Below are 25,256 nucleotides of genomic sequence, written 5' to 3'. Positions count from 1 at the left end.
TGAGGACAGGAACAGAAACAGTGGGTGAGAAAAAAACACTGTCTTGAAATACCATAAAGACCTCACTTGGGCGATGACTTTCTACCCTGTTGCATCATCACCAGTTGTTCAGATGTTTACCACGTATTTTAGGAAATAAATCAAACCACATGATCTGATCATGTAGCTAGCCTTGCCTGCCTGTCTGTCTCTTTCAGAGTGAGTGTGTTCCTCCTACCTGCTGTTGGTTGAGTTTCCTCTGTATCTCCTGCGCGTCACAGGTGTCGTAGACGAGAGGTCTGGTCAGCTCTGTTTCGATGTGAGCGAGCCAGGAGCGCAGACTGCACATGTTCTTATCCAGCTGCTGCACCGCAACTAGCGTCTCCCTCAACTTCTTCACCCTGAGAGAGAGATTCAGTCATGTTAGATTCAGTCAGTCACCCTCCATACAAACAAACGAAATACTACCAGAACTTCATTCTACTACATTCTACTACAGAAACCTTACCTACTGTATGTAGTCATACAATCACTGAAGATATCGACCATAACCACTAAAAAACTACAACAACAACTCAACCAAGAAGCAAACCGTAACAACACAATATCACTCAGCTCCCCCATTATCACTAGTCCTCCAGTAGGAATGAGAGGTAGAGAGGGGGCCCCAGTACCACAACAAACCATAACTAACATGTCCGCAACCGAGAGGGCTGCAGAAGTGGAAGATGATATCCTGAGGTCAGAAGGGTTTAGGGATATGTTTACAGGACATATTTATGTGAATATTAAACTCCTACTGTAACCCCACATAACATCTGTCTGGGATCCATTTTGGACGTGTGATGCATTACAATCTAAATATGTAAAACGTTTATGGAGGTTGTGAGAAATGGAAAGAATGTCCTCTGATTTTAAATACACCCACTATAAACTGACAAAGGAGCAGAGTCAACTCTTCACATTCACACTACTACACCCTTCAAAGTTATGCAGCTCTCTCACGTCGTCCCTCCCTGTCACACCAGAAATACTAGTATTGAATGCAGGCAGGAGCTATTCTGTACTGGATCCACTAATTAAAGTAAATAAGTTGTTACCCATTGGACGTTTTTGGCAGGCCTCTGCCACTTTAGACACCCTATACCACTGTGACTGTGACTGTACAGGAGGCTGTATCACAGACCGGTCTATAGGGGCAGACGATATGGCATTATTATTTCAGCTGTGTATAGCCCGTGAGTACTCTGATCTATAAATGGACTGCCTCATCAGAATGTCATCATGCCAGGGAACTCACATCAATCAAATCAAATTTGATTTGTCGGATACACATATTTAGCATATGTATTATGGGTGTAGCGAAATGCTTGTGTTCCTAGCTCCAAAAGTGCAGTAATATCTAACGATACACACAAATCTAAAAGTAAAAGAAATGAATTAAGACACACATAAATATTATGAAGAGCAATGTCAGAGCAGCATTGACTAGAATACAGTACACACAGTGCCTTCAGAATGTATTCAGACCCATTCCCCTTTTCCACATTTTGTTACGTTACAGCCTTATTTAAAATTGCTAAAATAAAATAAAATCCTCATCAATCTACACACAATACCCCATAATGACAAAGTGAAAAACAGGTTTTTAGACATTTTTGCAAATGGATATATATTTTTAAACAGAAATACCTTATTTACATAAGTATTCAGACTCTGCTATGAAACTCGAAATTGAGCTCAGTTGCATCCTGTTTCCATTGATAATCCTTAAGATGTTTCTACAACTTGATTGGAGTCCACCTATGGTAAATTCAATTGATTGGCCATTATTTGGAAAGGCACACACCTGTCTATATAAGGTCCCACAGGTTACAGTGCATGTCAGAGCAAAAACCATGCCATGAGGTCGAAGGAATTGTCTGTAGAGCTCAGAGACAGGATTGTGTCGAGGCACAGATCTGGGGAAGGGTACCAAAAAATGTCTGCAGCGTTGAAGGTCCCCAAGAACACAGTGTCCTCCATTATTCTTAAATGGAAGAAGTATGGAACCACCAAGACTCTTCCTAGAGCTGGCTGCCTGGCCAAACTGAGCAATTGGGAGAGAAGGGCCTTGGTGAGGGAGGTGACCATGAACCCAATGGTCCCTTTGACAGAGCTCCAGAGTTCCTCTGTGGCGATGGGAGAACCTTCCAGAAGGATAACCATCTCTGCAACACTCCACCAATCAGGCCTTTATGGTAGAGTGGCCAGACTGAAGCCACTCCGCAGTAAAAGGCACATGACAGGCAAAAGGAATCTCAGACCATGAGAAACAAGATTCTCTGTTCTGATGAAACCAAGATGAAACTATTTGGATTGGATGCCAAGCGTCACGCCTGGAGGAAACCAGGCACCATCCTTATGGTGAAGCATGGCGGTGGCAGCATCATGCTGAGCGGATGTTTTTCAGCAGCAGGGACTGGGGGACTAGTCAGGATTGAGGGTAAGATGAACGGAGCAAAGTACAGATGAAAACCTGCTCCGGAACACTCCGGACCTCAGGCTGGGGTGAAGGTTCACCTTCCAACAGAACAATGACACTAAGCACACAGCCAAGACAACGGAGGAGTGGCTTCGGAACAAGTCTTTGAATGTCCTTTAGTGGCCCAGCCAGAGCCCCAACTTGAACCCGATCAAACATCTCTGGAGAGACCTGAAAATAGCTGTGCAGCGACCCTCCCCCTCCAACCTGACAGAGCTTGAGAGGATCTGCAGAGAAGAATGGGAGAAACTCCCCAAATACAGGTGTACCAAGCTTGTAGCGTCATACCCAAGACTTGAGGCTGTAAACACTGCCAAAGGTGCTTCAACAAAGTACTGAGTAAAGGGTCTGAATACTTATGTAAATGTGATATTTCAGTTATTTAATTTTTATTCATTTGCTAACATTTCTAAAAACCTGTTTTTGCTTTGTCATTATGTGTATTGTATGTCGATGGATGAGGGGAAAATAACAATTTAATCCATTTTAGAATAAGGCTGTAAAGTAACAAAATGTGGAAAAAGTCAAGGGGTCTGAATTCTTTCCGAATTAACATATATATATATATATGAAATTAGTAAAACAGTATGTAAACATTATTAAAGTGACCAAAAGTTGTCAAAAATATAAATAGTAAAGTAAAGTACAGATACCCCAAAAAACTACTTAAGCACTACTTTAACGTATTTTTACATAAGTACTTTACTCCATTGGTAACTGGGTGGTAGCTGGCTAGTGGCAGTGACTAAGTTCAGGGCAGGGTACTAGGTGGAAGCCGGCTAGTGATGGCTATTTAACAGTCAGATGGCATTGAGATAAAAGCTGTTTTTCAGTCTCTCGGTCCCATCTTTGATGCACCTGTATTGACCTCGCCTTCTGGATGATAGTGTGTGAACAGGCCGTGGTGACATAGTTTAGTGGCTCCCAACATTGATACATGCTCTGTATATTAACAATATTATAATCAGTGTTGGGATTAGTTATTTGGGATTAGTTGGGATTAGTTACTTTACAATATTACTTTGTGTGGAAAGTAACATGTTATCTTACTAGTTATTAGTGTTTGATTTTGGACTGAAATAGGTGCCGGTATTCATTTTGGGTGTCTGTACTATTTATATTTAGGTGCAGGAGCTCCACAATACTTTTGAGCTAATATTATATAAGATGTGCAGGAGCTCCACAATACTTTTGAGCTAATATTATATAAGATGTGCAGGAGCTCAAGCAGTAGAAATTTGAGGTGCCAGTAAAATCTGTACAGATTTCCTACCTTTTCATTTAAAATCTTTCTCTGGAGCTGCCAATTCTGGATATAAACTGCATGTAAAACTACACGGAACCATAGAGATGTCTAGAGTGCACACTTGCCACTAGGCAGGAAAGACTTCTATGGGCTTTTCTATCACAGAAGCGATCAATAGCAAAGATCAGAGCTGCGCCCTCTATACATTTCTATGGAAAGCAGATGTCATGACATTTGTCCAAACAGCCTTTCACAGCTTGCCCAGAACTAAATGAGGAAGCAAGTCGAGATCCGATCATGGAAACGCGTCCGGTAGTGATATGATTCTGAAAGTATAATGTTATTTGACAAAGTAACTGTAATAATATTACCCAATTTGAAAGTAATCTGATTACGTAATATTACCGCCCACACGGATTACAATCAATATCCCTAATATTTTAAATCACCAGCTATTTGCACAAGGTGAAAAGAATATAGCATTGATTTACTGTTTATGCTTCTCACCCTAAGCAGCTACAGTATGTTTTGAACAGTAAAAGAGTAAAAGAGTAAAAGTCACTAAACTATCTCATGCTTCTCTCGTGTTGTTACCCACTGATGATGACAGAGAAAAGAAAGTTTGACATTGAAAGTTTTTGGTCCCCTCAATGACCTTTTAGAGAGCAGAGAAACAACAGCCTATTCATCAACACAGAGAGAAATGTCTCAACATCTATAACAGTCAACAACAGCTAGCCTACTCCGCCCACACTCTGCTAGTGCACAAAGCTCTGCAATACTGTAGTTCTCCAGTATCCAGCCGACAGCAGACACCTTCTTACACTATTATCCAAAACCAGTTATTTGATTAAATAATTGCCTAATAGCGCAAACGAACATGCAAGCCAGATTCCAAACAACTCCAGTGTAATTTTCCAAGACAAAACAATTCCAGCACAATTCTCCAAGAAAAGCCTGCCTGTTGATATCGCAGTCACATTCCGGCAGATCCTCCGAGTCTTCGCTTGGGCATCCTGCCATGGTATCAGTCCCCAAGTCCAGAACCATGGGGGCAGGAATTTCCAAACTCAAAGCTAACGTCAATAAACAGTAACGTTATGGAGCTAGCTATGGTTTAAACTCCCTTCTCTATCTTCTGGGTGTCCCAAATGGGACTTTCCTTAGTCGAGCTAGTTTACCCCATGTAGTGTCGGGAGAGGGGGGTTAACATGAGGGGGGGGCACACTAGTGTTACTTGTCAACTGCTCTCAAAGGTATTAAAAAAAGACAGCCCAAACGGCATGTGTGTGTGTGTGTGTGTGTGTGTGTGTGTGTGTCTGAGAGTGACAAGTGCTGCTGTTGCTAAAAGAGGACTTACAGTCAGAGCCATGTGCCGCAGAGTAGGCAGACGGATGGAATGTCACACAGCAGGCGTGCACGGAGCCAGTGTGCACAGGAGATAAAAGTTCAAGTGTTTCTGTGAGAACTCCTGGAATGGGAAAAGTGTCTTCCCTTTTCAAACACTCTTAAGTTAAACTACTAAATACTTTCTCCAACTGCTGAAAAACTCCACAAGTTGAGAAAAAATGAAAGCATGTTTAAGGTTTTCTTATACTTCTGAGAAACTACTTTAAGTTTTAAGTTTTCCTTGTGGAAAAAGGGACGGACAGAATAGAACAAGTCTGCAGCTGTCTGTGAGGTCACTTACTGCCCACACCCCCTCCTCTTCTCCCCTCCTCCCTCCATTCCATTCTCAGAGGGCAACAGCCGGGGGAAGATAGAGGGAGGGAAAGAGAGAGGGGAACAGTTGGCTCAGCAAGAGGAAGGGGAAAGAGAGAGGGGAACAGTTGGTTCAGCAAGAGGAAGGGGAAAGAGAGAGGAGAACAGTTGGCTCAGCAAGAGGAAGGGGAAAGAGAGAGGGGAACAGTTGGCTCAGCAAGAGGAAGGGAAAGAAGGGGAACAGTTGGCTCAGCAAGAGGAAGGGGAAAGAGAGAGGGGAACAGTTGGCTCAGCAAGAGGAAGGGGCAAGAGGGGAGTTGACTCAGCAAGAGGAAGGGGAGAGAGGGGAACAGTTGGCTCAGCAAGAGGAAGGGGAAAGAGAGAGGGGAACAGTTGGCTCAGCAAGAGGAAGGGGAAAGAGAGAGGGGAACAGTTGGCTCAGCAAGAGGAAGGGGAAAGAGAGAGGGGAACCGTTGGCTCAGCAAGAGGAAGGGGAAAGAGAGAGGGGAACAGTTGGCTCAGCAAGAGGAAGGGGAAAGAGAGAGGGGAACAGTTGGCTCAGCAAGAGGAATGGGAAAGAGAGAGGGGAACCGTTGGCTCAGCAAGAGGAATGGGAAAGAGAGAGGGGAACCGTTGGCTCAGCAAGAGGAATGGGAAAGAGAGAGGGGAACAGTTGGCTCAGCAAGAGGAATGGGAAAGAGAGAGGGGAACCGTTGGCTCAGCAAGAGGAAGGGGAAAGAGAGAGGGGAACCGTTGGCTCAGCAAGAGGCAGGGGAAAGAGAGAGGGGAACCGTTGGCTCAGCAAGAGGAAGGGGAAAGAGAGAGGGGAACCGTTGGCTCAGCAAGAGGAAGGGGAAAGAGAGAGGGGAACAGTTGGCTCAGCAAGAGGAAGGGGAAAGAGAGAGGGAACAGTTGGCTCAGCAAGAGGAAGGGGAAAGAGAGAGGGGAACAGTTGGCTCAGCAAGAGGAAGGGGAAAGGGAGAGGAAGAGGAAGAGAAGAGGAAGGCATGAGAGCTCTTTTGCTCTCTTTCTTTTTACCTCTGTTGTCCGGACACTAAGACCAACAGGCCTAGTCACAGATATTCTAGTCATGTGACTCACAGGCGTCCTCTCACTCAAGACTTCTCCACTAGGAGGAAGCAAATTGCTGTGAATTTACAGAACATCATATCACTTCCCACCCAAGCTGCACAGACCGAACACATCCACATGACCTATAGATGCGCACAGCATCATCATCATCATCATCACCACTCTTTTTGATATTTACTGAAACAATCATATTAAAACACCAATACCATTCACTGATTTCGGATAATGATTTACAACTTTTTATTCTAAAATCATCTTATTTAATTATTTAATTACACTCAGTGGCCAGTTCATTAGATACACCCATCTAGTACTGGGTCGGACCCCCCTTTGCCTTTAGAAGCGGCTGAATTCTTCGGGGCATGGAAACGTTGCTCATTTGGTATCAAGGGACCTAATGTGTGCCAGGAAAACATTCCCCACACCGTTACAACACCACCAGCCTGTACTGTTGACACCAGGCAGGATGTGGCCATGGACTCATGCTGTTTACGCCAAATCCTGACTCTGCCATCAGCATGACGCAACAGTAATCGAGATTCATCTAATGTTTTTCCACTCTTCAAATGTCCAGTGTTGGTCGAAGTAGAACGGCCCACTGGAGCCACTTCTTGTTTTTAGTTGATAGGAGTGGAACCTGGTGTGGTCGTCTGCTGTAATAGCCCATCTGTGACAAGGACAGACGAGTTGTGCATTCTGAGAAGCCATTCTGCACACCACTGTTGTACTGCGCCATTATTTGCATATTTCTGGTCCGCCTCTTAGCTTGCACGACTTCTCATCAACGAGCTGTTTTTGCCCGCAGGACTGCCACTGACTGGATGTTTTTTGTTTGTTGGACCGTTCTCTGTAAACCCTAGACACTGTTGTGCGTGAAAACCCCCAGCTGTTGGCCATTTCTGAGATATTGGAAACGGCACACCTGGCACCAACGATCATACCACGCTCAAAGTAATTCAGGTGACTCGTTTAGTTCATTCTAACGCTCAATCAAACAATACTGAATGTCTCAATTCTTCTCTGCCTGCTTTATATAGCAAGCCACTGCCACGTGACTCACTGTCTGTAGGAGTTAACCATTTTCATGAATGGGGTACCTAATAAACTGAGTGTATTGTACATATAAGGCCTCATAAGGCCACACAGAGGGCCAGAGATAATTACAGACACCTGTTGCTCGATCATCCTATTTTTCTAACTTAATTGAGGAAAATAAGGACAATCCGAAATTCCTATTTGATACTGTCGCAAAGCTAACTAAAAAGCAGCATTCCCCAAAAGAGGATGACTTTCACTTTAGCAGTGATAAATTCATGAACTTCTTTGAGGAAAAGATTATGATTATTAGAAAGCAAATTACGGACTCCTCTTTAAATCAGTTGTCCTGAGTCTGCACAACTCTCCCAGGACCTAGGATCAAGAGAGACGCTCAAGTGTTTTAGTACTATATCTCTTGACACAATGATGAAAATAATCATGGCCTCTAAACCTTCAAGCTGCATACTGGACCCTATTCCAACTAAACTACTGAAAGAGCTGCTTCCTGTGCTTGGCCCTCCTATGTTGAACATAATAAACGGCTCTCTGTCCACCGGATATGTACCAAACTCACTAAAAGTGGCAGTAATAAAGTCTCTCTTGAAAAAAGGCAAACCTTGACCCAGAAAATATAAAAAACTATCGGCCTATATCGAATCTTCCAATCCTCTCAATTTTTTTTTGAAAAGGCTGTTGCGCAGCAACTCACTGCCTTTCTGAAGACAAACAATGTATACGAAATGCTTCAGTCTGGTTTTAGACCCCATCATAGCACTGAGACGGCACTTGTGAAGGTGGTAAATGACATTTTAATGGCATCGGACCGAGGCCCTGCATCTGTCCTCGTGCTCCTAGACCTTAATGCTGCTTTTGATACCATCGATCACCACATTCTTTTGGAGAGATTGGAAACCCAAATTGGTCTACACGGACAAGTTCTGGCCTGGTTTAGATCTTATCTGTCGGAAAGATATCAGTTTGTCTCTGTGAATGGTTTGTCCTCTGACAAATCAACTGTAAATGTCGGTGTTCCTCAAGGTTCCGTTTTAGGACCACTATTGTTTTCACTTTATATTTTACCTCTTGGGGATGTTATTCGAAAACATAATGTTAACTTTCACTGCTATGCGGATGACACACAGCTGTACATTTCAATGAAACATGATGAAGCCCCAAAATTGCCCTTGCTAGAAGCATGTGTTTCAGACATAAGGAAGTGGATGGCTGCAAACTTTCTACTTTTAAACTCAGACAAAACAGAGATGCTTGTACTAGGTCCCAAGAAACAAAGAGATCTTCTGTTGAATCTGACAATTAATCTTAATGGTTGTACAGTCGTCTCAAATAAAACTGTGAAGGACCTCGGCATTACTCTGGACCCTGATCTCTCTTTTGAAGAACATATCAAGACCATTTCAAGGACAGCTTTTTTCCATCTACGTAACATTTAAAAAATCAGAAACTTTCTGTCCAAAAACGATGCAGAAAAATTAATCCATGCTTTTGTCACTTCTAGGTTAGACTACTGCAATGCTCTACTTTCCGGCTACCCGGATAAAGCACTAAATAAACTTCAGTTAGTGCTAAATACGGCTGCTAGAATCCTGACTAGAACCAAAAAATTTGATCATATTACTCCAGTGCTAGCCTCTCTACACTGGCTTCCTGTCAAAGCCAGGGCTGATTTCAAGGTTTTACTGCTAACCTACAAAGCATTACATGGGCTTGCTCCTACCTATCTCTCTGATTTGGTCCTGCCGTACATACCTACACGTACGCTACGGTCACAAGACGCAGGCCTCCTAATTGTCCCTAGAATTTCTAAGCAAACAACTGGAGGCAGGGCTTTCTCCTATAGAGCTCCATTTTTATGGAACGGTCTGCCTACCCATGTCAAAGACGCAAACTCGGTCTCAACCTATAAGTCTTTACTGAAGACTTATCTCTTCAGTGGGTCATATGATTGAGTGTAGTCTGGCCCAGGAGTGGGAAGGTGAACGGAAAGGCTCTGGAGCAACGAACCGCCCTTGCTGTCTCTGCCTGGCCGGTTCCCCTCTTTCCACTGGGATTCTCTGCCTCTCACTGGCTTGCTGGGGCTCTCTCATGCCGTCCCTGGAGGGGGTGCGTCACCTGAGTGGGTTGATTCAATGATGTGGTCATCCTGTCTGGGTTGTTGCCCCCCTTGGGTTGTGCCATGGCGGAGATCTTTGTGGGCTATACTCAGCCTTGTCTCAGGATGGTAAGTTGGTGGTTGAAGATATCCCTCTAGTGGTGTGGGGGCTGTGCTTTGGCAAGGTGGGTGGGGTTATATCCTTCCTGTTTGGCCCTGTCCGGGGGTGTCATCGGATGGGGCCACAGTGTCTCCTGACACCTCCTGTCTCAGCCTCCAGTATTTATGCTGCAGTAGTTTATGTGTCAGGGGGCTAGGGTAACAAATATCTGGAGTACTTCTCCTGTCCTATTCGGTGTCCTGTGTGAATCGAAGTGTGCGTTCTCTAATTCTCTCCTTCTCTCTTTCTTTCTCTTTCTCGGAGGACCTGAGCCCTAGGACCATGCCCCAGGACTACCTGACATGATGACTCCTTGCTGTCCCCAGTCCACCTGGCTGTGCTGCTGCTCCAGTTTCAACTGTTCTGCCTTATTATTATTCGACCATGCTGGTAAGTTATGAACATTTGAACATCTTGGCCATGTTCTGTTATAATCTCCACCCGGCACAGCCAGAAGAGGACTGGACACCCCACATAGCCTGGTTCCTCTCTAGGTTTCTTTCTAGGTTTCATACCTGGCAGCAGGTTATATTGCTTTAGTTTATCATCAACTATGCTGAGTTTAACAGAGACAAAACACAGTGATCACAGTGGTCTGACCAATCTGCTTCGACAGGGGGGCATGTTCTTTTCTCAATCGATGGCTCTCTCCCACTGCTATGTCAATGGACCATAGTGTGGTTGTTCATTTTATAATGTCTTTTTCACCTGTGCTCAATCATCATATGATTTCTCACCCTCCTCGTGACTTCTGAGTGGCAGAATGTGATGTAAAGCCAACTCAGCAACTCTGTTCATTCCCTCCCCCCATAGGGATTTACAGTGCATAAAATGCACAACTTAATCTTTGACCATGATGACACTTTCCCTTTCTGACTGGTCTCCATTCTGTTTTCTGACTCTAGTCTCCATTCTGTTTTCTGACTCTCGTCTCCATTCTGTTTTCTGACTCCTGAGTGGCGCAGCGGTCTAAGGCACTGCATCTCAGTGCTTGAGGCAGCACTACAGACACCCTGGGTCGTATCCAGGCTGTATCACAACCGGATGCGATTGGGAGTCCCATAGGGTGGCGCACAATTGGCCCAGCGTCGTCCGGGTTTGGCTGTCACTGTAAATAAGAATTTGTTCTTAACTGACTTGACTAGTTAAATAAAGATACAATCAAATCAAAAAATTAAAAGGGGGTCATGTTCACTCCTCTGCTTCCTGAAATTGACAACTAACTCCTATGTTTTGCTGACCTTTAGGGAGAAATTGTTGTCATAACACCACAATGCCAGTTAACCTCCTCCCTATAGGCTGATTCATTGTTGTTGGTTATCAGGCCTACAACCATGGTGTCATCAGCAAACTTGATGATAGAGTTGGGTATTGTGCAAAGCCACACAGTCGTGAGTGAACAGGGAGTACAGCAGAGGGCTGAGGACACACCCCTGGGGGGCCGCTTTGTTGAGTCAGTGTGGAGGAGGTGTTGCTGCCAATCCTCACAGTCCAGGATCCAGTTGCAGAGAGTGGTATCCAGACCCAGGGTTCTGAGCTTGGTGTTGAGCTTGGAGGGAACAATAGTGTTGAATGTTGAACTGTAATCAATCAACAGTATTCTCACATAGGTGTTCCTCTTGTCCAGATGTGATATAGCCATGTGAATAGTGATGGAAATGGCATCTTCCATGGATCTGTTGGAGTGGTAGGCAATTTGGACTGGGTCCAGTGTGCCTGGCATGCTGGCCTTGATGTGGGCAATGACCAGCCTCTCAAAGCACTTTACGGTGACCGGGGTGAGTGCAACGGGGCATGTCAACTTGTCCTTCTTGGGGACTGGGACAATGGTGGTCTCCTTGAAACAGGTGTGGACTACAGCCTGGGACAGGTTTAATATGTCCAAAAAGACACCCGCCAGCTGGTCAGCACACACTCTAAGGATGCAGCCAGGGATGCCATCTGGGCCGGCGGCTTTGAGAGTATTCACTCTTGATCCTCACGTCAGCCTCGGAGAGTATAAGCACCTAGTCATCCGGATCAGCGAGTCTCTTTGGTGTTATCTGCCTCGAAGCGAGCATAGAATGTGTTAAACTCATCTGGGAGGGAGGCTTTGGTGGGCACCACACAGCTGGATTTGCCTTTGTACTCTGTGATAGTCCGTAGTCCTTGCCACATGTGTTGCGAGTCTGAGTTGTTGAACAGTAATTAAAGTTTGAGTCTGTATTGTCTTTTTGCATTACAAATGGTTTACAGAGGTAGTACCTGCTCACCTTATACACGTAACGCGCCACCGAGTCATCAGCGTTCGTTCTAATGACAATGAATGCTGCAGTACGGGCTCTCAGCATTGTACGGATATCTCCGTTCATCCAGGGCTTTTGGTTGGGGTATGTCCGGATTGTTATTGTGGGAGGCACAATGATGGACAGGGCACAGTGAAGGCACAGTGAAGAAGACACAGTGATGCCAAAACGTTGGTGGTTTACCCAATAAATTACTGGGTGTTGATATATAGAGTGTGCGACTCTATTTTTTATTGCGTGCAGTTAATCGCTGTTAGCCAGAACCTCGACACAAAATAACTTGTGTGTGTGTGGTACAACATCATCAACACATTTGGGAGTGGGACAACAGTAGACTAAAGAAAAATTACTAAAATATATATTTTTTGTAAAGTGATCCTTTAACTTTAATCTCCCCACTCACCCACATTGCACCAAGATCCCCTTCATGCTCACCTAGCAGCGATGAGGTCCAGCAGGTGTTGCCAGCGCTCGCTGACCTTGCTGAGTTTGTGTTGTATCTCTGCAGCCTTGCTCTCATGGCTGGCCCTGGCCAAGCGCTCCCCCATCACCTGCAGCTGCTGCTTATTCTCCTGGGCCACACCAATCTCTTCCTGGTAGTCCTGGGAGAGGGGGATTGCAAAAAGAGGTCGTGAGAAGGTATGAGATCGAGATTGAGAGAGTGTGTGTGTCTGAGTGTGCGTGCGTGTGTGTGTGTGCGTGCGTGCGAGTGTGTGTATTGTTGTGTGTCTTGATCATGAAGATGTCTGAATAAGTGTGTATTTATATGTTGTGTTTATGTCTTTGTGAGTGTGTGTGTAATCACCTTGCGCAGCTTCTCGATCATCTCCTGGATGCTGATGTCTCCATTCTGAGACACCTTGCTCTCCATCTGGGTGAGCCACTCACACAGGTCCTTGTTCTTCTCGTTAAACACTGCCCACTCATTCAGCTTCTCACTCACCTGCTGCCTGCGCAGGGACAGCTATGGAGGGGAGGAGGGGGGTGGGGGTCAGAGGAGGAGGGCGCAGAAGAAAAACAGAAAATATCTGGAGTCAATAAAAACTCTTTGAAACAGCAACCACAAAGCAGGCATAGCTCCCAGCCCTGTGCAGTTATCTATGCATATCCTCTCTGCCGGAACCAAACTAACCCCGACCTTACATTAAGGCACAATGACACTGTGTGTGAGTGACGTCCGGAACATAAGCAATAGATATGCTTACTGAACACACAGCATATGGACTTCATCACAGTTAAGACACCATTGCTGTGTCTCTGTTCATTGTGCTAAAGAGCCATGCACAGTCAGGCCAAGCTAACAATGTGTAACAAATATATAGCCCACTGTTTATTTTAGCATAATGTGTAATGATCTGGGCACAGACTGATTAAATAGTACTCGCAAAACACCAGTCTCAATGTCAACAGCGAAGAGGCGACTCAGGGATGCTGGCCTTCTAGGCAGAGTTCCTCTGTCCAGTGTCTGTGTTCTTTTGCCCGTCTTAATCATTTATTTTTATTGGCCAGTCTGAGATATGGCTTTTTCTTTGCAACTCCGGCATCCCGGAGTCGCCTCTCCACTGTTGACATTGAGACTGGTGTTTTGCAGGTACTATTTAATGAAGCTGCCAGTTGAGGACTTGTGAGGCGTCTGTTTCTCAAACTAGACGCTAATGTACTTGTCCTCTTGCTCAGTTGTGCACCGGGTCCTCCCACTCCTCTTTATATTCTGGTTAGGGCCTGTCTGTGCTGTTCTTTGAAGGGAGTAGTACACAGAGCTGTACGAGATCTTCAGTTTCTTGACAATTTCTCCCATGGAATAACCTTCATTTCTCAGAAAATGAATAGACTGGCGAGTTTCAGAAGAAAGGTCTTTGTTTCTGGCCATTTTAAGCGTGTAATCAAAACGACAAATGCTGATGCTCCAGATACTCAACTAGTCTAAAGAAGGCCAGTTGTATTGCTTCTTTAATCAGAACAACAGTTTCAGCTGTGATAACATAATTGCAAAAGGGTTTTCTAATGATCAATTAGCCTTTTAAAATTATAAACTTGGATTAGCTAACACAACATGGCATTGGAACACATGAGTGATGGTTACTGATAATGGGCCTCTGTACACATATGTAGATATTCCATAAAAAAGTTTCCAGCTTCAATAGTCATTTACAATATTAACAAAGTCTACTGTATTTCTGATCAATTTGATGTTATTTTAATGGGCAGAAAATGTGCTTCTCTTTCAAAAACAAGGACATTTCTAAGTGACCCAAACCTTTGAACGGTAGTGTATATCCTCCCACTGTGTGTGTGTGCGCGCCAGGTGTGTCTACCTGGTGACAGATCTCCTCCCACTGGCGCTGCAGCAGCTGGAGGCGGTCCTGCAGGACTGTGAGGTCATCAGCACTGACCACACCCTCCAGAGAATCCCTCAGCAGGAACAGAGAGGTGAGGTCATCAGTCCAGCCATCCACATTGCTCTCTAACTCCTACACCACACAGAGAGATGATGGGTCCCGATACAGCTCTTCAACTACTTAACATTAATTGAAAGAGAGGTACACATGTCACGTCCTGACCATAGAAAGCTTCTATTTTCTATGGTACAGTAGGTCAGGGCGTGACTGGGGGGTTGTTCTAGTTTATATTTTCTATGTGGGGTTCTAGGTTTATTTCTATGTTGGTGATTTGTATGATTCCCAATTAGAGGCAGCTGGTTATCGTTGTCTCTAATTGGGGATCATACTTAAGTTAAAAAAATTCCACCTGTGGGTTATGGGATATTGTTTATGTTTAGTTGCCTGTTTGCACTGCATTGTTAGTCACATTTTGTTTATACTTTATTTGTTTTGTCTTTGCTAATGTTTCACTTTATTCTTTAATAAATATGTGGAACTCTACGTACGCTGCACCTTGGTCCGTTTATACAAAAGATTGTGATAACACACAAACACAATAAATGAAACTAATATAAATGAATGCAGAGTAGGGCTGGGCGATATGGCCAAAATATCATACATATCATGGTATTTTTCAAATTTTGACGGTATTTGATGGTATTTCATGTTTTTGATTAATAAAAGCTCTACATTTGCTCTATGAGTAGTGACTGATCCTAGGGTGGCAACACATATATTCTAAATGATTTCAATGAGTCTTTCTCCATTCTGATTGTTTTATAATGTTCAATTCAACCTAAAGTAATTTCCTGCATTTCCATCCATTTCTGCATTTCCTGCACTCAATTCCGATCATTTCCACACTGCCACGATATGGACAAAAATACTAGGCCTTATTTTTAACCAAATGTTGCAATTGCGATTTAGATCAAAACACTTGAGTGAACTTTTGGAATCATGGAAATATAATGTTTATTAGTGATGTTCTGTGTTTCCTATGGGACCCTATAATCTTTGGCTACATTAAATCTTTGCCTATTACTCTTTGATTTAGAAGATAATGTTGCACAAACAACATTCTGATTTAGGCCTCCACCAGCACTGGTATCAGGCTGTATTAGCCAGCTACGTTTGCTCTGACTCAGTACTTTTATTAGCTAGTTAGCTAGCGATTAGCATTAGTGGCTAACACAATTTAGCTTAACTTGCTAAGAAAATACAAACTAGCTGTTTGCTGATGTAAGAAACACAAACCAATATTGTAATTATAGAATGCTTGTGAATTGAAATTGAAAACAACATCGTTGTCATCAACATGTGCTGCATTGACCATGCAGACTGAACGAAAGTGTCTCGTGGTCAAGCAACAACAAATGCACTCCTTGAGTGAAGGGCTGGGACTAGGTCTGTGTGGAAGCGGCGTGGAGAGAGAGCAGAGAGGGACGACTCAGGTAGCGGAGTAAACTATACAAATGGACGTTACACACTGCATATCACATTCAACAAACCAAACAGTCAAATACCGTTATAGGAGGTAAAGTAAAAACCCAAATTGATCCGTGCATCAATACCGCTATATAGTCAAATATGGTAACCGCCCAGCCTTAATGCAGAGCTGAGCAAATCTTTTTGGGTTTGAGAAGATTGTAACAAAATATTATATAGACTAACTGAGCCTAGCCAACCTGAGCGTCACACAAGGCTAAAACAAGCGATCTAATCTGTTGTTTGAGCACCACTGCATCACCAGATGGTGCTGCGGGTGATGAGTCATAAAAGTCACAGAAAACACTAGGAGGACGCTTCTTAAAACGCTTCAGCTGAAAACATGACTAAGGCTAAATGAACCATAAAAAATGATGTATGTATGAAGCACAGCATCTTAAGGGCTAGCATTTCCTCTTAGATGGAAACATAACCAACAACATTATCTTACAGTGTTAAATCTTAGGTGTAAAACAGGGAAATCTAACATTGTATCAAACCTTAATTGCTAAGACTAAAACACAAAAAATAGGCAAGGACAGAATAAAAAATAAAATCTGTCTGAACCAAAACCAAAACAATACACAACACAAATATTAGCAACGAGGCTCACGTCTTCCTTGCCAGTGTGTCAGCTATTTACTAACAGTTTGTGTTGCAGGTGGATTACGTTAACTTATTACATAATATGAAATTGCCTAACACACACACACACACACACACACACACACACACACACACACACACACACACACACACACACACAAAGCTGATGCCCTGGCAGAGGCTATCCATGCTACTGGCCCTTCCCACTAAGGAGTAGAGAACATGTCATGTATGAAACATCACTGTGTGAGTACAGTGCACACGGCAAACAGAGCTTAACTGTGTATGTATGAAACATCACTGTGTGAGTACAGTGCACACGGCAAACAGAGCTTCACTGTGTGAGTACAGTGCACACAGAAAACAGAGCGTCACTGTGTGAGTACAGTGCACACAGCAAACAGAGCTTCACTGTGTGAGTACAGTGCACACAGCAAACAGAGTGTGATCACAGTGTGTCTGCACAGATCAGAGATGGTCATGAAGCAGGGAACATGAAATACAACATGCAGTCCAAATCAGTCCTGCATTTTACATTTGTTTATTACTACATTGTGAAAACAAAGAGCTAGTTACACAGGCATCCCCAATATAACAACACCAAGCCAGTGATACCCAGCAGACACAATGTTGTCATGTGGAATCTGAGGAATACGTGTCACTGTGTCGAGATTCGAAAGACGGCTGGAGCACTCTGGACAAATCCAGGAGTCTCTGTGTGTGTGTGTGTCTCACCTTGCAGCGGACTTGCTCAGAGTGCAGCTCCTCATGGTTGTCTGGTAGAGGCAGGGACAGCTTCCTCTTAAAGGCCCTCAGCTTCTCCAAAGACGCAGCTATGCCCTTCTCACAGCGGCCCCAGTCCTACACACACACGAATACACACTCTTTAGAGATCGAGCACCGCACCTTCCAGTAGCTCTGATGCCACATACACTCTCAATGTCAACACACTCTCTCGCTCTCTCTGTCACCACTTGCCGGTGTTGCTGATGTTACTGCGGATCTGTCTAGATTCAATAGCGCAGGAGTAGCAAAACAGTCTCCCTGCAGTAGCAGAGGTGATGGCGAGAGAGAGAGACGTAGAATACACAACCATCTATCAACATAGTTAACAGACTACTGAGCAGTGTAACAATACAGCTACAGTCACTGACTAGCAATACCCAGGGCTAGAGTGAGATGGTAGAATTACACAAGCCAGAGAACCAATGTCATTAAAAGAACAGATGTTGAATTCATGGCCATGGTCAGAGATAAAATGATACTTAGAGCCAGAAGCAAAAGTAATATTTGAAGAAGAACCACAATTCTCCAAAATAGAATAGCCGGAGCAGAGTACCTAGAGTGTCAGTGGCTAGCTATCTGTCTTAAGATCGAGTCATCACTCGAGGGATGGAGGGCGAGGGGAGAAGGAGGAGGAGGGAGAATATAGCCATCTTCCTTTACTAAAGCCTATAAACTGCGTCACATACACAGCCCTCTTTAAAAAAGACTGCTCTCTCAGCCCATGAAGTCTGCTTCTCTCCATGGCTTCATCTCTGATTATGTCTGAGTGACTGCACACTGCCTGGAGCCTGTCTCTGTGTGTGTGTGTGTGTGTGTGTGTGTGTGTGTGTGTGTGTGTGTGTGTGTGTGTGTGTGTGTGTGTGTGTGTATATATATATGTGTGTATATATGTGTGTATGTGTGACTGTGTTGCGTGCGTGCGTGTGTGTGTATGTGCGTGTGCACGCGTGTGTATATGTGTGTGTGTGTGTGAGCTCGCGCACATACTTTTACACTGCTGACACTCACTCACTATCTGTCTGCTGTTCCTTTTTCTATTCCTGGCAGTGGTTAGGCTGCACTCTGGACAGCATGCATAATAGATGTGATCATTTGGTTTCACTGTCCTGCATTTTAAACCAGCCCTGCTCCTCATTAGTCTTCATACTGTATGTACTGGAGACCCCCAGGCCCTCTTTCATATGACCTTTATACTGCTGGCTGCATACAGGATCAGCTGCTAGCTTAGCATATGATGCTAATTCATATTCTGATCAAATAGAGAGGTTGAACTAACATGCATACCAATGCAATGTAGCAATATCATATATACACTGCATCCCAATGTGATGCAGCAATAGAGATCCATGCAATAGCATATCAGGTCAAATGTAAGCTCTGGTTCAAACTAGGTGATCCAAAAATAGACATACTCTGTCATCACACTGGCAATGGAGAGAAATAAAAAATGGTGCTGGCTCCTGCTGAAGCAGACTAGCACCCGGACTGGTGATAAACTGCTACAACCCAATCATGCCTGGCAAGGAATCTACTGTCCAGCATATGGTTTCAGTATGGGTACATGGCAAGCACTTGGAAAGCTTAGTCACAGAACACTCAGATATAGAGATGTGTTGTGTATAACAGACTTGATTCTTGATCATGTAAAATAGGCAATCAAGGCAATCTGGAAGGTGACATTACACCCAACTGAATAAACAACAATGTCCCATGCAGACAGTTTGGTTATGTGTTGGTTATGTGTTGGTTGTCTGTTGGTTATTGGTTGAGTGTAGGTTGTGTGTTGGCTGTGGGTTAGTTGTGTGTTGGTTTTGTGTTGGTTGTGGTTTGTTGTATTTTGGTTGTGGTTTGGTGGTTTGTGTTGGTTGAGTGTTAGTTGTGGTTGGTTTTGTGTAGGTTGTGGTTTGTTGTATTTTGGTTGTGGTTTGGTGGTTTGTGTTGGTTGAGTGTTAGTTGTGGATGGGTTGTGTGTTTTTTTGGCAGGGGGGTAGATCAGCTTTAATATTGCAGATCGATTGTAGGTTCTATACATTTTTGAATAAATTCTAATCCCCCTTAGTTTTTTTTTATTATAATTTTTTATTTTCTCAAAACTCCCCCCCCCCTACCCTAATTGGAGTAAACTAACGGACAACTATACTTCTATTGCTACTTAGAGCTATTTCGCTCATATAAGCAAATTATGCTCTTTTTTTATCTGAGCATGGTACTGCATTTTGAATACAAATCAATCTGGGTTTAGGCTAGGGCACTGCATTATCACAGCGACCACATTATTTGTTAATTATATAGGCAATGCTTTAGGCGTTAAAATGAATTGTGCTGCCTTGTTTGTGGACCTCTGTTGATCATGCTATTTTATTGAACAGGTTGTCCTCGATTGTCCTGGGCTCTGACACTAGCTCTTGGTTTCATGATTAGTGTGTAGAAACTCAGGCCGTAGTTATTGATGGGGTAAAATCAGAATTTCTTGAAGTACATAAAGGTGTTCTGCAGGGGTCGATTCTAGGACCAGTTCTTTTCACTATTTCTATTTATATAGAAGTTTTATATTTTATATACACTGAACAAAAATATAAACGCAACATGCAACAATTTCAAAGATTTTACTGAGTTACAGTTCATAAAAGGAAATCAGTCAATTGAAATAAATTCATGAGGCCATAATACAGTTGAAGTTGGATGTTTACATACACTTAGGTTGGAGTCATTAAGACTCGTTTTTCAACCATTCCACAAATTTTCAACCACTCCACAAATGTAAAAACTATAGTTTTGGCAAATCGGTTAGGACATCTACTTTGTGCATGACACAAGTCATTTTTCCAACAATTGTTTACAAACAGATTATATCACTTATAATTCATTGTATCACAATTCCAGTGGGTCAGAAGTTTACATACACTATGTGCCTTTAAACAGCTTGGAAAATTCCAGAAAATGATGTCATGGTTTTAGAAGCTTCTGATAGGCTAATTGACATCATTTGAGTGAATTGGAGGTGTACCTGTGCATGTATTTCAAGGCCTATCTTCAAACGCATTGCCTCTTTGCTTGACATCATGGGAAAATCAAAAGAAATCAGCCAGAAAACAAATTGTAGACCTCCACAAATCTGGTTCATCCTTGGGAGCAATTTCCAAATGCCTGACAGTACCACGTTCATCTGTACAAACAATAGTACGCAAGTGTAAACACCATGGGACCCCGCAGCCGTCATACCACTCAGGAAGGAGAAGCGTTCTGTCTCCTAGAGATGAACGTACTTTGGTGCGAGAAGTGTAAATCAACCCCAGAACAACAGCAAAGGACCTTGTGAAGATGCTGGAGGAAACAGGTACAAAAGTATCTATATCGAAAGTAAAACTAGTCCTATATCGACATAACCTGAAAAGCCGCTCAGCAAGGAAGTAGCCAATGCTCAAAAACCTCCATAAAAAAGCCAGACTACGGTTTGCTACTGGACATGGGGACAAAGAGCATACTTTTTGGAGAAATGTCCTCTGGTCTGATGAAACAAAAATAGAACTGGTTGGCCATAATGACCATTGTTATGTTTGGAGGAAAAAGGGGGAGGCTTAACGTAGGAGACTCTGCTAGCTAGCCAACAGCTAACAGCTAACAGCTAGCCAACGTCTACTGTTTCGAATTCAATCACCGGTCAGGTAGTATCACATTTTCATTTCATTTCATTACAGTACAACGGTTTGATTTGTTTGATCGTAGCTAGCTACATAGCCGTCTTTGTTTCAAAGATAATTGTGTAGTCTAGAGCGATTTCTAGGTTAGCTAGCCAGCTATTGTCGTTCTTTTAACGTTACGTAACGTAAACAACACTGCTAGCTAGCCAGCTAGCCCCCGAATAGTAGCACTGTAGAAACTATTACACTCAACGGAACGACTTGATTAGTGTAGTGTCAACAACGCAGCCACTGCCAGCTAACCTACTTTAGCAGTACTGTATCATTTTAATCATTTTAGTCAATAAGATTCTTGCTACGTAAGCTTAAATTTCTGAACATTCGTGACGTGTAGTCCACTTGTCATTCCAATCTCCTTGCATTAGCGTAGCCTTTTCTGTAGCCTGTCAACTATGTGTCTGTCTATCCCTGTTCTCTCCTCTCTGCACAGACCATACAAACGCTCCACACCGCGTGGCCGCGACCACCCTAATCTGGTGGTCCCAGCGCGTACGACCCACGTGGAGTTCCAGGTCTCCGGTAGCCTCTGGAACTGCCGATCTGCGGCCAACAAGGCAGAGTTCATCTCAGCCTATGCCTCCCTCCAGTCCCTTGACTTCTTGGCACTGACGGAAACATGGATCACCACAGATAACACTGCTACTCCTACTGCTCTCTCCTCGTCCGCCCACGTGTTCTCGCACACCCCGAGAGCTTCTGGTCAGCGGGGTGGTGGCACCGGGATCCTCATCTCTCCCAAGTGGTCTTTCTCTCTTTCTCCCCTTACCCATCTGTCTATCGCCTCCTTTGAATTCCATGCTGTCACAGTTACCAGCCCTTTCAAGCTTAACATCCTTATCATTTATCGCCCTCCAGGTTCCCTCGGAGAGTTCATCAATGAGCTTGATGCCTTGATAAGCTCCTTTCCTGAGGACGGCTCACCTCTCACAGTTCTGGGCGACTTTAACCTCCCCACGTCTACCTTTGACTCATTCCTCTCTGCCTCCTTCTTTCCACTCCTCTCCTCTTTTGACCTCACCCTCTCACCTTCCCCCTACTCACAAGGCAGGCAATACGCTTGACCTCATCTTTACTAGATGCTGTTCTTCCACTAACCTCATTGCAACTCCCCTCCAAGTCTCCGACCACTACCTTGTATCCTTTTCCCTCTCGCTCTCATCCAACACTTCCCACACTGCCCCTACTCGGATGGTATCGCGCCGTCCCAACCTTCGCTCTCTCTCCCCGCTACTCTCTCCTCTTCCATCCTATCATCTCTTCCCTCTGCTCAAACTTTCTCCAACCTATCTCCTGATTCTGCCTCCTCAACCCTCCTCTCCTCCCTTACTGCATCCTTTGACTCCCTATGTCCCCTATCCTCCAGGCCGGCTCGGTCCTCCCCTCCCGCTCCGTGGCTCGACGACTCATTGCGAGCTCACAGAACAGGGCTCCGGGCAGCCGAGCGGAAATGGAGGAAAACTCGCCTCCCTGCGGACCTGGCATCCTTTCACTCCCTCCTCTCTACATTTTCCTCCTCTGTCTCTGCTGCTAAAGCCACTTTCTACCATTCTAAATTCCAAGCATCTGCCTCTAACCCTAGGAAGCTCTTTGCCACCTTCTCCTCCCTCCTGAATCCTCCCCCCTCCTCCCTCTCTGCAGATGACTTGTCAACCATTTTGAAAAGAAGGTCGACGACATCCGATCCTCGTTTGCTAAGTCAAACGACACCGCTGGTTCTGCTCACACTGCCCTACCCTATGCTCTGACCTCTTTCTCCCCTCTCTCTACAGATGAAATCTCGCGTCTTGTGACGGCCGGCCGCCCAACAACCTGCCCGCTTGACCCTATCCCCTCCTCTCTTCTCCAGACCATTTCCTGAGACCTTCTCCCCTACCTCACCTCGCTCATCAACTCATCCCTGACCGCTGGCTACGTCCCTCCCGTCTTCAAGAGAGCGAGAGTTGCACCCCTTCTGAAAAAACCTACACTCGATCCCTCCGATGTCAACAACTACAGACCAGTATCCCTTCTCTCTTTTCTCTCCAAAACTCTTGAGCGTGCCGTCCTTGGCCAGCTCTACCGCTATCTCTCTCAGAATGACCTTCTTGATCCAAATCAGTCAGGTTTCAAGACTAGTCATTCAACTGAGACTGCTCTTCTCTGTATCACGGAGGCGCTCCGCACTGCTAAAGCTAACTCTCTCTCCTCTGCTCTCATCCTTCTAGACCTATCGGCTGCCTTCGATACTGTGAACCATCAGATCCTCCTCTCCACCCTCTCCGAGTTGGGCATCTCCGGCGCGGCCCACGCTTGGATTGCGTCCTACCTGACAGGTCGCTCCTACCAGGTGGCGTGGCGAGAATCTGTCTCCTCACCACGCGCTCTCACCACTGGTGTCCCCCAGGGCTCTGTTCTAGGCCCTCTCTTATTCTCGCTATACACCAAGTCACTTGGCTCTGTCATAACCTCACATGGTCTCTCCTATCATTGCTATGCAGACGACACACAATTAATCTTCTCCTTTCCCCCTTCTGATGACCAGGTGGCGAATCGCATCTCTGCATGTCTGGCAGACATATCAGTGTGGATGACGGATCACCACCTCAAGCTGAACCTCAGCAAGACGGAGCACCTCTTCCTCCCGGGGAAGGACTGCCCGTTCCATGATCTCGCCATCACGGTTGACAACTCCATTGTGTCCTCCTCCCAGAGCGCTAAGAACCTTGGGGTGATCCTGGACAACACCCTGACGTTCTCAACTAACATCAAGGCGGTGTCCCGTTCCTGTAGGTTCATGCTCTACAACATCCGCAGAGTACGACCCTGCCTCACACAGGAAGCGGCGCAGGTCCTAATCCAGGCACTTGTCATCTCCCGTCTTGATTACTGCAACTCGCTGTTGGCTGGGCTCCCTGCCTGTGCCATTAAACCCCTACAACTCATCCAGAACGCCGCAGCCCGTCTGGTGTTCAACCTTCCCAAGTTCTCTCACGTCACCCCGCTCCTCCGCTCTCTCCACTGGCTTCCAGTTGAAGCTCGCATCCGCTACAAGACCATGGTGCTTGCCTACGGAGCTGTGAGGGGAACGGCACCTCAGTACCTCCAGGCTCTGATCAGGCCCTACACCCAAACAAGGGCACTGCGTTCATCCACCTCTGGCCTGCTCGCCTCCTTACCACTGAGGAAGTACAGTTCCCGCTCAGCCCAGTCAAAACTGTTCGCTGCTCTGGCCCCCCAATGGTGGAACAAACTCCCTCACAACGCCAGGACAGCGGAGTCAATCACCACCTTCCGGAGACACCTGAAACCCCACCTCTTCAAGGAATACCTAGGATAGGGTAAGTAAGGGTAAGTAATCCTTCTCACCCCCAAAAAAAAAAAAAGATTTAGATGCATAAGAGCGTCTGCTAAATGACTTAAATGTAAATGCAAGCCGAAGAACACCATCCCGACCGTGAAACACCGGGGTGGCAGCATCATGTTGTGGGGGTGCTTTGCTGCAGGAGGGACTGGTGCACTTCACAAAATAGATGGCATCATGAGGAAAGAAAATTATGTGGATATATTGAAGCAACATCTCAAGACATCAGTCAGGAAGTTAAAGCTTGGTCGCAAATGGTTTTCCAAATGGACAATGACTCCAAGCATACTTCCAAAGCTGTGGAAAAATGGCTTAAGGACAACAATTTCAAGGTATTGGAGTATCTATCACAAAGCCCTGACCTCAATCCTATAGAAAATGTGTGGGCAGAAATTAAAAAGCGTCTTCGAGCAAGGAGGCCTACAAACCTGACTCAGTTACACCAGCTCTGTCAGGATAAATGGACCAAAATTCACCCAAATTATTGTGGGAAACTTTTGGAAGGCTACCCGAAATATTTGACCCAAGTTATACAATTTAAAGGCAATGCTAGCAAATACTAACTGAGTGTATGTAAACGTCTGAGCCACTGGGAATGTGATGAAAGAAATAAAAGCTGAAATAAATAATTCTCTCTACTATTATTCTGACGTTTCACATTCTTAAAATAAAGTGGTGATCCTAACTGACCTAAGACAGGGACTTTTTTTTTTAGGATTAAATGTCAGGAATTGTGAAAAACTGAGTTTAAATGTATTTGGCTAAGGTGTATGTCAACTTCCGACTTCAACTGTATACGGATTTCACATGACTGGGAATATA

At 44.6% G+C, this 25,256-nt stretch overlaps 1 protein-coding gene across 1 annotated transcript in view; it reads right to left on the bottom strand.

Moving 5' to 3' along the window:
- The window catches only part of syne1a (spectrin repeat containing, nuclear envelope 1a), a 201,305-nt gene that overhangs the window by 30,308 nt on the left and 145,741 nt on the right, over nucleotides 1–25,256 (bottom strand). The window contains exons 127-131 of the mRNA XM_052523863.1: nucleotides 17,343–17,468; nucleotides 14,451–14,606; nucleotides 12,941–13,099; nucleotides 12,571–12,737; nucleotides 218–380 (exon numbers count right to left, since the gene is read on the bottom strand). Of these exons, the coding sequence (XP_052379823.1) occupies nucleotides 218–380; nucleotides 12,571–12,737; nucleotides 12,941–13,099; nucleotides 14,451–14,606; nucleotides 17,343–17,468 (771 nt within the window). The remainder of the gene's footprint in view (nucleotides 1–217; nucleotides 381–12,570; nucleotides 12,738–12,940; nucleotides 13,100–14,450; nucleotides 14,607–17,342; nucleotides 17,469–25,256) is intronic.

This window comes from Oncorhynchus keta, chromosome 8 (assembly GCF_023373465.1).
Source record: "Oncorhynchus keta strain PuntledgeMale-10-30-2019 chromosome 8, Oket_V2, whole genome shotgun sequence".
NCBI classification, from domain to species: domain Eukaryota; kingdom Metazoa; phylum Chordata; class Actinopteri; order Salmoniformes; family Salmonidae; genus Oncorhynchus; species Oncorhynchus keta.
This window is presented reverse-complemented; position numbering and strand designations above follow the sequence as displayed.